At 46.5% G+C, this 12,278-nt stretch overlaps 1 protein-coding gene and 1 pseudogene across 1 annotated transcript; both read right to left on the bottom strand.

Annotated features, from left to right (window-relative positions):
- Positions 1–1,080: 1,080 nt before the first annotated feature.
- On the bottom strand, positions 1,081–2,076 carry LOC142434783 (PRAME family member 27-like). The gene has a single exon (XM_075539387.1). The coding sequence runs from the start codon at positions 2,074–2,076 to the stop codon at positions 1,081–1,083; it is 996 nt and encodes a 331-aa protein (XP_075395502.1).
- A 7,459-nt stretch (positions 2,077–9,535) lies between these two features.
- Positions 9,536–10,458, bottom strand: LOC142434782 (snurportin-1 pseudogene; annotated as a pseudogene).
- Positions 10,459–12,278: the final 1,820 nt, after the last annotated feature.

Here is a 12,278-nt window from a genome sequence, read left to right as displayed (position 1 = left end):
TACATCCTCTGGTCTGGCTGGATTTCTAAGGTAGAAATGGGATCATGATAGTCAGGGGGAGTGGGCAGAAGCCTTAAAGGACTAGAGGAAAGTTGTATGTTTCATTCATACTGCACCCTGAGTGTCTCAACTTCTCCCCGACACACCTTCTGTAAAAGCATGTCCAATTGTCTACAGATGGGCTTGGGCATTCCACTCTGTACTTCCTCCCCACCACCCGCTGCACCCCTATTGAAATTAGTATGATTTTGCTCTGGGTCTCAAATGCCTGTAAAATAATCCCATTGACAACTCATGATCACACAGGCTGGTGTCTTTCCATGTGGACATGTTTGCTTTTCAGCTAGATGGCTGACTGTGTATCTTCAAGCCTTTAAGTCTCCGAATGCTATATCTTTTGATAGACACGCACCATCAGTTTTCTCCAACACATTTGCTTATGCACCCACTTTGTCTTCAGCGATCCTGTCTGGAAGGTGAGCATCACTAGGTGTTCTTAAGTTCGGCACTCTTGCGGCAGGAGAAATGAATAGCACGGGTGCATGGCTTTGGAACAGGCGTTTATTTTCTACTATTGCAAGTGGTAGGAGACAGAAATGTGGGGCAGGGCTCTCGGCACTTGGTTTCTCCCTGGAAAGGAGTCAGTGGAAGGTCATGTCGCTTTTTAGCATCGGGGACACCTGCAGTCCTGAAGAACTCCATGCGCCTGGGCATCCATGTCGCCAAGGTCCTGCATATGCCCAGGGAAGGGGCCGTGGGTGACAGGGATGTATTTTGCTCCTGGCTTTGATTCGTGATGTGGGTGAGCACATCTGCTACCTGCTGCTGAATCTCCTTTTCCATCACTTTCAGAAGATGGATGTGAAGCAATTAAGGCTTGACTTCAGGAAGGCTGATCACGTTAGATGCATCCTCTGACCGATACCTCCAACCTCCTTCGTCATCATGGCAAACTCAAGCTCAAGCTCAAGAACTCAATCCAAACCGCTCTAATTTAGGAAACACTAGTCTTTCCAAATACGACATTGGGATCCCAAGGTAGAAGTCAGGATTGAGAACAGATGGCAAAGGGTTGTGGCACTAGTTGTCCATACGGATGCAGATTGCATCGCACAGGGTGCGACAGTGCCTGTAAGCAAGGCGTATTCTTTGGGGTCCATGGAGCTGCAAGGTCAGCCTCAGCTGCTCCATCACCTCTGCAAAGGTATGCCACGGCAGAGTTAACTGGTGGTCCATGTAGCAATTGAGGGGGACAGGAAGCTCTAGAAAGGCAAAGTTGCACCTTGGGAAAGTGTGAAACAGCAGGGTCTGTAGGACAGCCATGGACAACGGGTTTCCGCAGAGTTTCAAGGTTCTGAGTTGAGAGCAGTGACCCAGAGCAGGCTGCAAGTAATCGCAGTCCGAGTCCGTGATGCCACAGTCCGCCAAATCCAGGTGGGCCAGGGTGGCTGAGACTCTGTTCAGCAGAGCAGGGAGGAACTCGTAATTGGAGCCAGGCCTGCGTACACCACTCAAGTCAAGGGATTTCAGGTGGCTGGTGCAGGGACATGAGGACAGGTATGTCAAGTCCTGGTCCATAAGCAAGGAACGGCGTATGTGCAGGGTCTCTAAGGGCGCCTGCAAGCTTCTGAGCAGCTGGTGGAGGTGGTTACCAAAGAAGTTCACAGAGTGCAGCATGAGGGTGTGGAGCTGATGCAGACTGAGGAGCTGAGTGGTGAATTGTTGAAGTAGCTTCTGCGCCTCGTCCTCATCGTTCTCCCCGGGGACGATGCAATACAGGGTGCATTCAGAGAGGAGGAGTGTATGCAGTTGGACCATCTGGGACAGGTAAGGAGAGAACCAGTTGAGGCTTTGCAGGTCCCAGCTACCAAGCAATCTCATCTCCTGGACAGAGTCTAGCTGCACTTTGTTGAGGATCTCCCCAAGAATGGGAAGCGGGGCAACATTCCGAACAAGCTCGAGCTTCCTGCAGCACAGGTGTGGCAGGTCCTTCGTCTGCTTGACCCTTTCGATGAGGAAGGTGAGCATTTCATTTGGGATGTCTTCCTGAAAGCACAGGTCAGTGAGCACCGTCATGCCAGCCAAGGCTGGATATTTCTCCACTGACCTACATTTGTCTTCTTTGAGGATCTGAGTCTTGGGATGGGTGGACTCTGGATCCTCTGATGACATTACAGAGGCAGTAGACTGGCGTCCAGCCCACACTTTCCAGAAGTTGGTCCCAGTGTTCATTTGTAAATCCAGCACTTTCAGTTTGCATCTCCTGTGCTTAACCTTCTGGGAAAGCAGTATAGCAAGGCCATCAAGGGCAGCCTTTAAGATGTCAGGGGGAGACTGACAATCTTCCATCAGAGCCCCCAGAGGGAGCTTGAGGAAGGGCCACACCCCAACCATGGCCTTCACTGTCTCTCTGTAATCTCCGACAACAGCTGCCACGAACAGGGGAGGGAAGAGCTCTGTGGGCAGCCACTCCAGAGAGGCAATGGCTGAGGCCTCATTCTGCAACACGCTCTGGATGGCCAGGTCCAGGAGCCTGGGTGGGTTCCTGCTGCTCATGCTGATCAATCAGCTCCAAGAGCGATCCTGACCTGTGAATGAAGAGAAAGGGTCTGCTCAGTGTTCTGGGAGAGCCAATCTGGTTGTCCTAGCCCTCCACACTCTGGACTCCACTGTCATCCCCTTAGCCCCTCAGAGAGGAGCTCGCTGACCATGCTAATCTTTCCAGTAACTCACACTGGTAGAGGCTGGTCCACGTGGGCTTAGATTTCAAACTGGATTCTTCTTCTTCTGACTCAAGTTGACCCAGAGGCTGTGGAATCCAAGATGGGCAGTCAGGAGTCTGATGGCAGACAGTGACCTCAGCAGCTGGGGAGGTGAATGAAGCAAAAATAAGTAGGAAATTTGGGGGACACTACCTCAAGTTTCAAAGACTGAGAGTGAGACGAAAGGGCCCGACATTTCAGAGCTAGGGAACACTTATCCATGGGACTGGAGGTCTCATCCTTTCAGCTCAGGGGCTCTGACAACAGATGGTTTTGCCTCTCTGGATTCATCTGCATCGCTCATTCCCTAGATCATGAATGCAGAATATTCAAACATCACAACAGAGTGAAATCATCTGGAAATAGAAATTCCACTCAAAACTTACTTTCTGAGTAAGAAGCCGGATGTCCGCATTAACTTTTTAAAAATTTCTTTTAATGGAAGACAGATGTTTCTTTCCTTTTATTAAATACGTTTATTGGGGGCTCTTACATCTCTTATCGTAAGCCACACATGCATTCATTGTGTCAAGCACATTTGCAGGGATGCTAATATCATCGGTTTCAAAACATTTTCTTTATACTTGACCCTGTTTATATACAATGAGAGGGAAACCAATCCATGTACTTATATCTATATGTTAAGAATTAAGGTTGCCGATGGACATGGGGCCTAGATTCAAGTACTACCTCAACAAAAGTCACTTGGTCCTAATTATCTGCATTCTGTGATGCTCACCTTCCCGATACCATAACGTAAGATGAAATGTGGGCATAAGCAAAGGTGGGGAAAGCTGCCTGTCTATGAAAAGATATAGCATTTAGGTGTTAAGGGCTTAAAGTTAAATAAGCAGCCATCTAGCTGAAGTGGTTTTCTTGATTTGACTGTTATTGATAACTTATTGAAAATGAAATGTTCTGACTGAAGCCCTTACCTAAAAGACATTTTGTGGGAGTTCATTATCAGCAGGCAAAAGCAAAGCTGGGGCCATGAAGCTGAAGACTTGAATCAGATGCAGGAGAATGCAAATATAACCTCAGACACATTCCACTTGAATGTCAAGAGCATCTCAACAACAGATGTGATCAAGTGAATACGATCGACAGAAAACTGGACCAGCTATAGCATGACATCAATAGTATCATGTATGAAAGAAAAATCCTTCACAAAACAGAAAAGAATGAATGACCTAGCTGGACGCAAAGGAGACTCTGAATCCTGACATTGGTAGAAGCATCGCTAAAGCCAATGGAAGAAACCATCAAGAGCTGAGCAGAACATGTAAAACAGAAGACAAATTACACTATTATAGTGAGATATGCTGCTCAAGGTGAAAATCACCAGTGACAATAGGAGGTCAAAGAGGTGGTAAGAGGAGGCCATTCCGTGCATGTAACAGATAAAGGAGAGGTGGGAAGGAGCTGAGACCCAGTTAAAGCTTTGTCTCACATAAAAGCAGGAAAAATAAAGGCAGAGCCAATTAAATACAGATTCCTTTGGGGTTTCCTCCTTTCGACAGAGAAACTAAACATAAATAGTCATTTCTGCCAAGATCTTTGTTAATAGCTTTGGAATAAAAAAGGGACTTTTTTTATCCATCACGTCATCATTGAGGAGGACAAAAGACTAAGCTTTCGCTCATTTACATGTCTTAGTTTACAGGAGACTTCCCTTAAGTCTACACTCTCATTCTGCCCCTGTGCTTCAGCATCATTTACCTGTCTTTCCCAGAGCAATCTGTTCCACCTTGCTTCCAGGACACCGTGAGATTCCGAGCTACTGATCTTCCCCGTGTCCTTTCAAGTTCAACATGAGTATTTGGTGGTCAGAAAATGAGTGTTGGTTCTCAAGAAGGCAGTGGGACTATTCCCTGCATTAGGACAGACTCGGGAGCATTCGCAGGCACTGGTTATGCAATGGGCTGCTGTGACCTGCATGGTCAGCAGTTTGAAACCACCAGCAGCTTCGCAGGAAAAACACTGGGCTTTCTTGTCCCATGAAGAGTTATCGCACCAGCAATTCTAAGGGGTTGCTGAAAGTCAGCAGTGACTCCATGGCAGTGTGCTTCAGTCTGAGAGGCTGTCAGAAAGTGCTCGACATGTAAGGTCAAACACAATGCAGACAGAGCTGAAGAACCTTCCTTAGAATTTTTTAAGCGCAAGGAACTGAAGAAGACCACAAGTGCTAGAAGCAAAACAAAACAAGACAGAACAGAACGAATCGAAAGTGCAAATTTCACAATCAAAATTCTATGGTTCCCAATTTTGAAAGATGCTGTTTTGGTTAGGAGCATTTGTGTCATTCCAGATGCACAGAAATCCTATAACCTACGAAGGAAGCACTGTTCTGTCCTGTCCTCCCAAGCCACCACTGTGAAACAAACTGCCACACAAATATTCGATGAAAAATGCAGGGGCCACAAAAACAAGATGAAGGAACACACAGAGTGGGTTTCCTAAAAGAAGGAGACAGTCAACCATGACAAGAAGTAGCGTATGAAACAGGGATTCTAGGACAAGACCCTTTCCCTCTGTCCATCCATGGATCTGGTCTCCCACGGAGAGGCCGCTGTGTTCTCCCATCTCCTTACACCAGCCCTCCAAGATCTGCGTCCCTCCCCATCAGCTCCTCGCAACCATTCAGGTAGTTTTCATGTAACTCTCATTCAACTCACAGTTGCAGACGCTGACAAGGCTCCAATTTCAGTCTTGGCCACGGTCCTTGTTGAAGTAGATCCGGTGCATGAAGAATCCAAGAAGGCAGGTCGAACGGCAGACTTCTTCGTCAAGAATGTTGAGCCTGAAAACTTCCAGAGAAGCCAGGAAAATGTTGGCAAGGTTCCGTCTCAAGTCCAGACACCTTCAGGTCAGATGAAGGGTCCAGGTGCAGAACAAAGCTCCAGAGCTTTCAGAGAGTCCTTTTAAAGGATAAGACCACACCCACCAGGAAGCTATTGCTTCCCCCTCATTGGCTGTTGACAGTAGATCTCATCATGGAAGTGATGGCATTTCGTGAGATCTCATCAGCCGGGCTGATGCCATCAGAACAGACCAACCCCGGAGAATCCAGACCCAGCCCTGTTCACACAAGCCCTCGGCCATCACCCCTTATGCACTGGGACGGAGAGGACACCGAAGATGGTGAGGGTTGTGTTGGAGGGTGAGGGGGATTAAGTGGGTGTTTACAGAAATGGCTTTACTGTCCCATTTCTCCTACATGCAATACAGTTTTGTCATTATGGATGCTCCTCTTTGTAGCGCACTTCCTGAAGCACAAACTTTCTTCTACTGTAGCTCATCCGACTTATGAACAAACTTATGAAAAGGAGCAGAAATGCCTCCTTGGCTTCCTACTGACTGTCAATCTTTCCAGGAGTCGATGGCTTCATTAAAGCACATGGACTGGCTGACAGATTTGAACCAGTGACCTGGTGGTGTGCTGACCAATGTTTGAAGGACTGACCTCTGCAGAAGGATCCCACACACTGTCTTAAATCTCAAGTGCTCTCAGGATACAAGCATCAACCTAAGAGTTTCCATGACTGTAACTCTGTGTGGGAGTAGAAAGCCCCATCTTTCTCCCATATATAAAGTGTCTTGTCTGCTTTTGCCCCATGGGATGCTTTCCACTTTCTCTCAAGGGCTGTATGAGCTTTGTTGGTAAACAATGCTGCGTGTCTTTGAGGTGGAAGACTCTCATCTTTCTCCATTGTAGAAGCTAGTGGTTTTGGAAGCCTCCAACTATTGATTAATAGACAAGCACAGCCCACTACCTAGGCACAACTCCAAAACTGACATCCTTCCATGCCCATTTCTGTTAGGTCGAGGGAACAGAGCCCAAAATTGAATGCACATTTTAAATAGTGTTGCTCCAGGAGAAGTAAATACCACAAGAGGATAGCTTTACAAAGAGACATTTATTTTATCTTAGGCAAAATATGTTAGTGTCAGAAGCTTAGACATGGATATGAAAGATTGGATGTTGATTGTCTTGTACTGGGATGGACTGGCAACTTTCAGCATCTGTGTGCATTCCATGGGGATTCCACGAGTGTTGGCATCCAGGTTCTTCTGAATCTATAAGGTTTCCCTGCAGGGACCCTGGGTTCCAAGGACATGCTCTGCTCCTGTCTGTTGGCCTCTCTTTTCATGTCTTGTTAATGAGAGATGTGAAGCCAGCAAGGAATGACTGGGCTAAGGGCATAAAGGTCAGATGCTTCCTGTAATCTTCAACCCCAATCACCACATTGTTAGAGCAAAGATAGCCTAATCCTCTTGAACCTAACTCCAAATAATATCATTTGCATAGTGAACATGAGGGTTTTCCAAGTGGTACAGTAAACCAGAAGCATAAGTGAGGATTAGTAAGGAAGGCAACCACATTAGCTTGCCACATGCATGATGATTTCATCCTAACTTCCCTTACTGGGAGAAAATCTTAAAGTGAGGAATCTGTAGGCCTGCAGGGTCGTCTTGAGATCCTCCATTGCCTCTAAAAGAGTATCCTAAGAGAGAACTTTCCGTGTCCTCATAGCAATCCTGAGGCAAAAGGAGCCCCAGAAGGGAGAACTTACACAGAGCTTGTGTGCTGAAGCAGGTCCTGCAGGACAGCCATGGAGACTGGGTTTCCACCCAACTCTAAGGTGGTGAGCGCGGAGTACTGGCACAGAGCAGGCTGCAAGGCAGTGAGCTCAGAGTCATCGATTTCACAGTCAGCTAAATTCAGGTGGTTCACGGTGGCTGAGACCCTCTCTAGCAGACTTGGGAGGAATTCATGTCTTAAGGAATCCCTGAACATACCACTCATATGCGGGGACCTTAGTTGGCTGGTTCGGGGACAAAAGCACAGGCTGTCAGGCCAGAGTCCAACGCAATCTAGTGCTTTTAAAGAGAGAAACTGTGAATGTGTAGGCCAACAACTGAGCAGCTGATAGACGTGCTCATTGAGGAAGAAGACTGCTTCCAGAACGAGGTGCTGGAGTAATGCAGACTGAGGACATGAGAGGCCAGTTTTGCAAGACACTTCTCCACTTTGTCCATGGTACATGACACCAGGGGATCTGGACTTATGTGGGACTTACGTGGGAAACATGGAGTGTGCTCTGGTGACTCATCTGGGACAGGTAAGCAGTAAACCAGTTGCGCCTCTGCAGGTTCCATCTGCAGTGGATTCCCACCTCCTGCACAGAATCCATCTGTACCCCATTTAAGATCTCCTCAATAATCAGAAGCTGTGACAGATCTCCTTCAAACGCTAACTCCTGACAGCAGAGGGTAGGCAGGGTCTTTCCACAGTTGACTCTTGTAATGATAATAGTGAGCAATTCATCTGGTACTGATTCAAGAAGGCAAAATGCTTGTGAGCAAATACATAGAGGCCAAACACTGAGGCTTCTCTCTTGCTACGGGATCCTTCCCTTTGGAAGTCACAGTCCTGGGTTGGGTTGTCACTGGACGCAATGGATTGGGTTTCAGACCACACTCTCCAAAACTTGGTGTCAGTGTTCAGGCATATATCCACAACTCAGAGTTCACATCCCCTGCGTGGAATCATCTGGGAAGCAGGATATCAAAATATCCTGTTGAGAATGCCAAGACTTCATGAGAGCCCCTACGGGAACAGGATAAAAAGCCAAGACACTACCGTGGCCTTCGCTGCGTGTCTGTGTCCACCGACCACAGCTGCATGACAGTGGTGGGAAGAGTTCGTGAGTAGCGACTCCAGGACGGCCATGGCTGAGGCCTCATCCTGCCACACACTCTGGATGCCCAGGTCCAGGAGCCTGGGTGGGTTCCTGCTGCTTCTGCTGATCAATCTGCTCCAAGAGCAATCCTGACTTGTGAATGGTACGAGACGTCTGCTCAAACTTCTGGGAGAGCTACACTGGTTGTCCTTGCCCTCCAAAACTGGATCATGGCACCCAGAGCTCCTCAGAAAGGAGCTTTCTGGCTTTGTTACTCCTCTTATCAACTCACAGTGGGAGAGGCTCTCAAGATCCGTGTGAGGCTTACTTTTCAGTCTAGCTACTTCCTCTGCGTACGTTGGCCCTAAGGTTTTCGAACCCAATATGGACAGGCCGATGATGGACCTCAGCAGCTGGTGAGGTGGATAAATCAAAGATCAGTAGGAAATATGGTCATTGCATATTGAATCAAACCATCCCAAGGCTAACTAACTCTACAGGAAAGGCAAACTCAAGAGGCATAATGGTGCGTTCATCAAACTGAACTTGGAGATCTGTATTGAACTACAACACTCTGGGTGATGGGGTATCTATGGGAGTACAAGAAAGTCTTGTCAATACAATGATGAGTAAAATTTTCTCACGAATCACTAATGAAGACGCTGAAGTAGTTTTCCAATCACTTCAGTATGAAATTGACCCAACATGTAGTCAAGCCACATAGATAATTATTGGTAATTGGAGTGAGAAATTAGGAAACAATGAGGTAGGGAAAACAGTTGGAAAATATGGTCTTGGTGATAGAAGGATTCGTGAAATCACAAGGTAAATTTTGCAAGTATAGTTTAGACAAACATTGGTCACATTAAGGCAATCTTGTTGACTGATGAATAACCTGACTCCTTCCCCCCTTTCATGTCAGAGAGTCCCAGTAGTCATTTATTTTAAAATATGCTCCTATGTAATCAAAATTAAAACATTTTAATTAATATCATTGTTCCCTTTAATGTTTTAGCCATGATGGTACTATTTTTATTTTATTGACCAGGATGTTGTTATCAAAGCTATACCCTGCAACATTCACTAACTCTAAAGAATAACAGTATTAATTTTCCTGGTTGATTTGCAGAAGCTGGTGCCTTGCGTACTCTTGCTGGGTGGTCTGCAGACCAGCGGCACCATGTAAGGCCATAGCCAGCCCACCAGGGGGATGCTGCCCGGGATGTAGTGGATCTTCTTGTGGTAGAAGAGGAGCCCGTCCACCTCAAAAGGGAAGCGTGTGGCCAGCACCTCACACAGCCTCTTGGGGTGCACTGGAAGTTCTGGGCCCCACAAACTAAAAAGGATTGAGCTTTGTTTGCTCTCCCAGGTGGCCTTCCTCGGCTAACTTCACATGCATCCAGTAGAACCAGAAATCAGTGGGGCAGTCATAAACGCGATGTCCCCGCTAACACAACAGGTCCAGAACGTAGTAAGTCTGCTGCACCTCGCTGTGAATGCAGTGCACAATGGTGTCCATGAGCTCTGCCTGCTGCCTCCGGGCAGGAGGGAAGGAAACCTGTCCACACAGTAAACGCTCTTGGTGTAGGTGCTGGTGCAACCCCTGGAGGCCATGATGAGCGCTCTTTTTCCAATGGGGCACAAGACCACAATCCACTCCTGCCCCAAGTCCGTGGGGACATCAATCAGCCACTCAGAGAGCATCAACTGATTGGCAAAGTGCTAGGGGAGTTTCTCGTCAATGTCAACATCCATGTCTTCGTCATCTTTCCTGTGTTCCTCCTCCTCACTCTGCACTCCAGTCCAGTCATCTTCAGCCAGCCTTCTGGCCTGGTTCACAGAGGCGAGTCGCTTGTATTTCTGCAGTTCAAATAACGACGGTGCAGCTCATCCTGCTCCAAGGAACTGCACTTGGGCTTGTACTGGGACAGGAGCGGGTGTGAGGCTGCACATCCGTTCAAATCTCGGGACACAGAGAATCTGCTAGCCAGGGCTGGACTCAGCTCTTCCATCATTCCATCAAACTTTTTGAACAAAATAAATGGCAGCTATGCACGACTGACTTCTGCCTGTGCAATCCACGGAAATCAAGTCCACTACAGAAGTTGGACAAGTGTTTCACTACAAAAGAGACCCTAACACCAAGATAAGTTAAGGACAAAGTGCCTTCGTTTATGAAGGACACAAAGATGCAGACACATTAGGGTCGCCATTCCCATGAAGTCTTCATACCATCAGACTAATCAAACACGGGATTTTACTTCACTAAGTCCTGGAATACAGGGAGCTGTACAAATTCATGAGTAATTGTAAGACCGCTAATCACAATAAGAGGGGGATTATGGAAGCCATAGGAGGACCAAGATTGGGACACATAGTTTATGTTCTAAAGACTTTGGCACTTTCAAATGAAGCAATTGAGCAAGATGCTAGGGTAGGACTCCTGATTATGCAACCTACAGTCCTGTCCATCAAGGACATGCCCAGGGAGCCCTAAAACACTGCTTCTCCCTGGACCATCATTAGAAGCATGCAAGTAATGCAATTTCCAATGCACCCTACCAGAGGGCAAGATGAACAACTTCATTGTTACATGATCTCAAGGCATTTCCAGAAGTGGTTTTTGATTTGGGGTTTTTGTTTTGTTTTTGACATTGGAAAGTTATGTGTAACATCCAAAAACTTAGTGCTGAGACATAAGCCCTAACTTAAGAGATTTTGGAGGAGGTCATTATGTGCAGTCAAAAATGAAGCTGGGGCCATGAAGATGAAGAAATGAATCAACTACGTGAGAGCACAAATATAACCTGAGATCCATCCCACATGAATGGCAAGGCCATCTCAAGAACAGATAGGATTGAGTGAACACTAACAGCAGGAAACTGGACCAGCTGTGTGATGACATCAATAACATCATGTATGAAGAAAGCAAAGTCCTCCACAAGACACAAAAGGTAGAATGACAAAAGTGGACATCTAAGAGACTCTGAATCGTGCCATTGGTAGAAATGTAACTAAAGCAAATGGAAGAAATGATAAAAGAATGCTGAACAGAACATTTCAAAGAGCAACTTCAGGAGAAAAATTAAAATATTAACATGAAACATGATGCCCAAGGGGGAATCCTTCAAGTTATAGTGGTGAGAACATCGAGAATGTCATTCGGTAGATGTGGCACAGAAAAGAGAAGTGGGAATAGGCTCACACCCCAGGAAAGCTAGGCCTGACTTTATCCAAAGAAACATAGTCAGACAGGCATTTTCTGCACAGCTTTCAGTTAATAGCTTTGTAATCAAGAGGGTCTTATTCATCCACCAGGTGAGAATTGACCACAGAAGACTAAGCTATCTCTGGTTTACATGTCTAGGACATGTTTGTCTACCCTCCTTAAATTTTCTGTTTTAAGGGTTTGTGGTGGGGGTGTGAGAGGGTTGAATAGTAAGGGTTCAACTTACTCTTCAGACACGAGAGTCTCAGCAGCAGTGCTGTGGGTCCACAAAAATGACGGCCACTAAAACGCCTTGATAATTTAGAAGAGTTGTTATTCAGTTGTCACCCGACATTGAGAATCTAAAAGAAATTCCAGGATTGAAGTCTTGAGTGGATATTTAAGTCCATCATTAAAAGCAAACACTCACTTAGAATCTGTCTATAATTATTAAGCAAGCACAAGGTTTGCACTAAAGTGCATGCTCTCAAACAAAGAGTAAAAGGAGCTTCTTGCCACTGTCCATGCAGATGAATGGAAACCACACAGGACAGAGTAAACCACCCCTGTGGGATTCCACGACTGTAATTCTGAATGGGAGAAGAAAGCCCCATCTTTCTCCCC

This window comes from Tenrec ecaudatus, chromosome X, assembly GCF_050624435.1.
Source record: "Tenrec ecaudatus isolate mTenEca1 chromosome X, mTenEca1.hap1, whole genome shotgun sequence".
NCBI classification, from domain to species: Eukaryota; Metazoa; Chordata; class Mammalia; order Afrosoricida; family Tenrecidae; genus Tenrec; species Tenrec ecaudatus.
The sequence above is the reverse complement of the archived record's forward strand: the minus strand, read 5'-3'. Positions and strand labels throughout refer to the sequence as shown.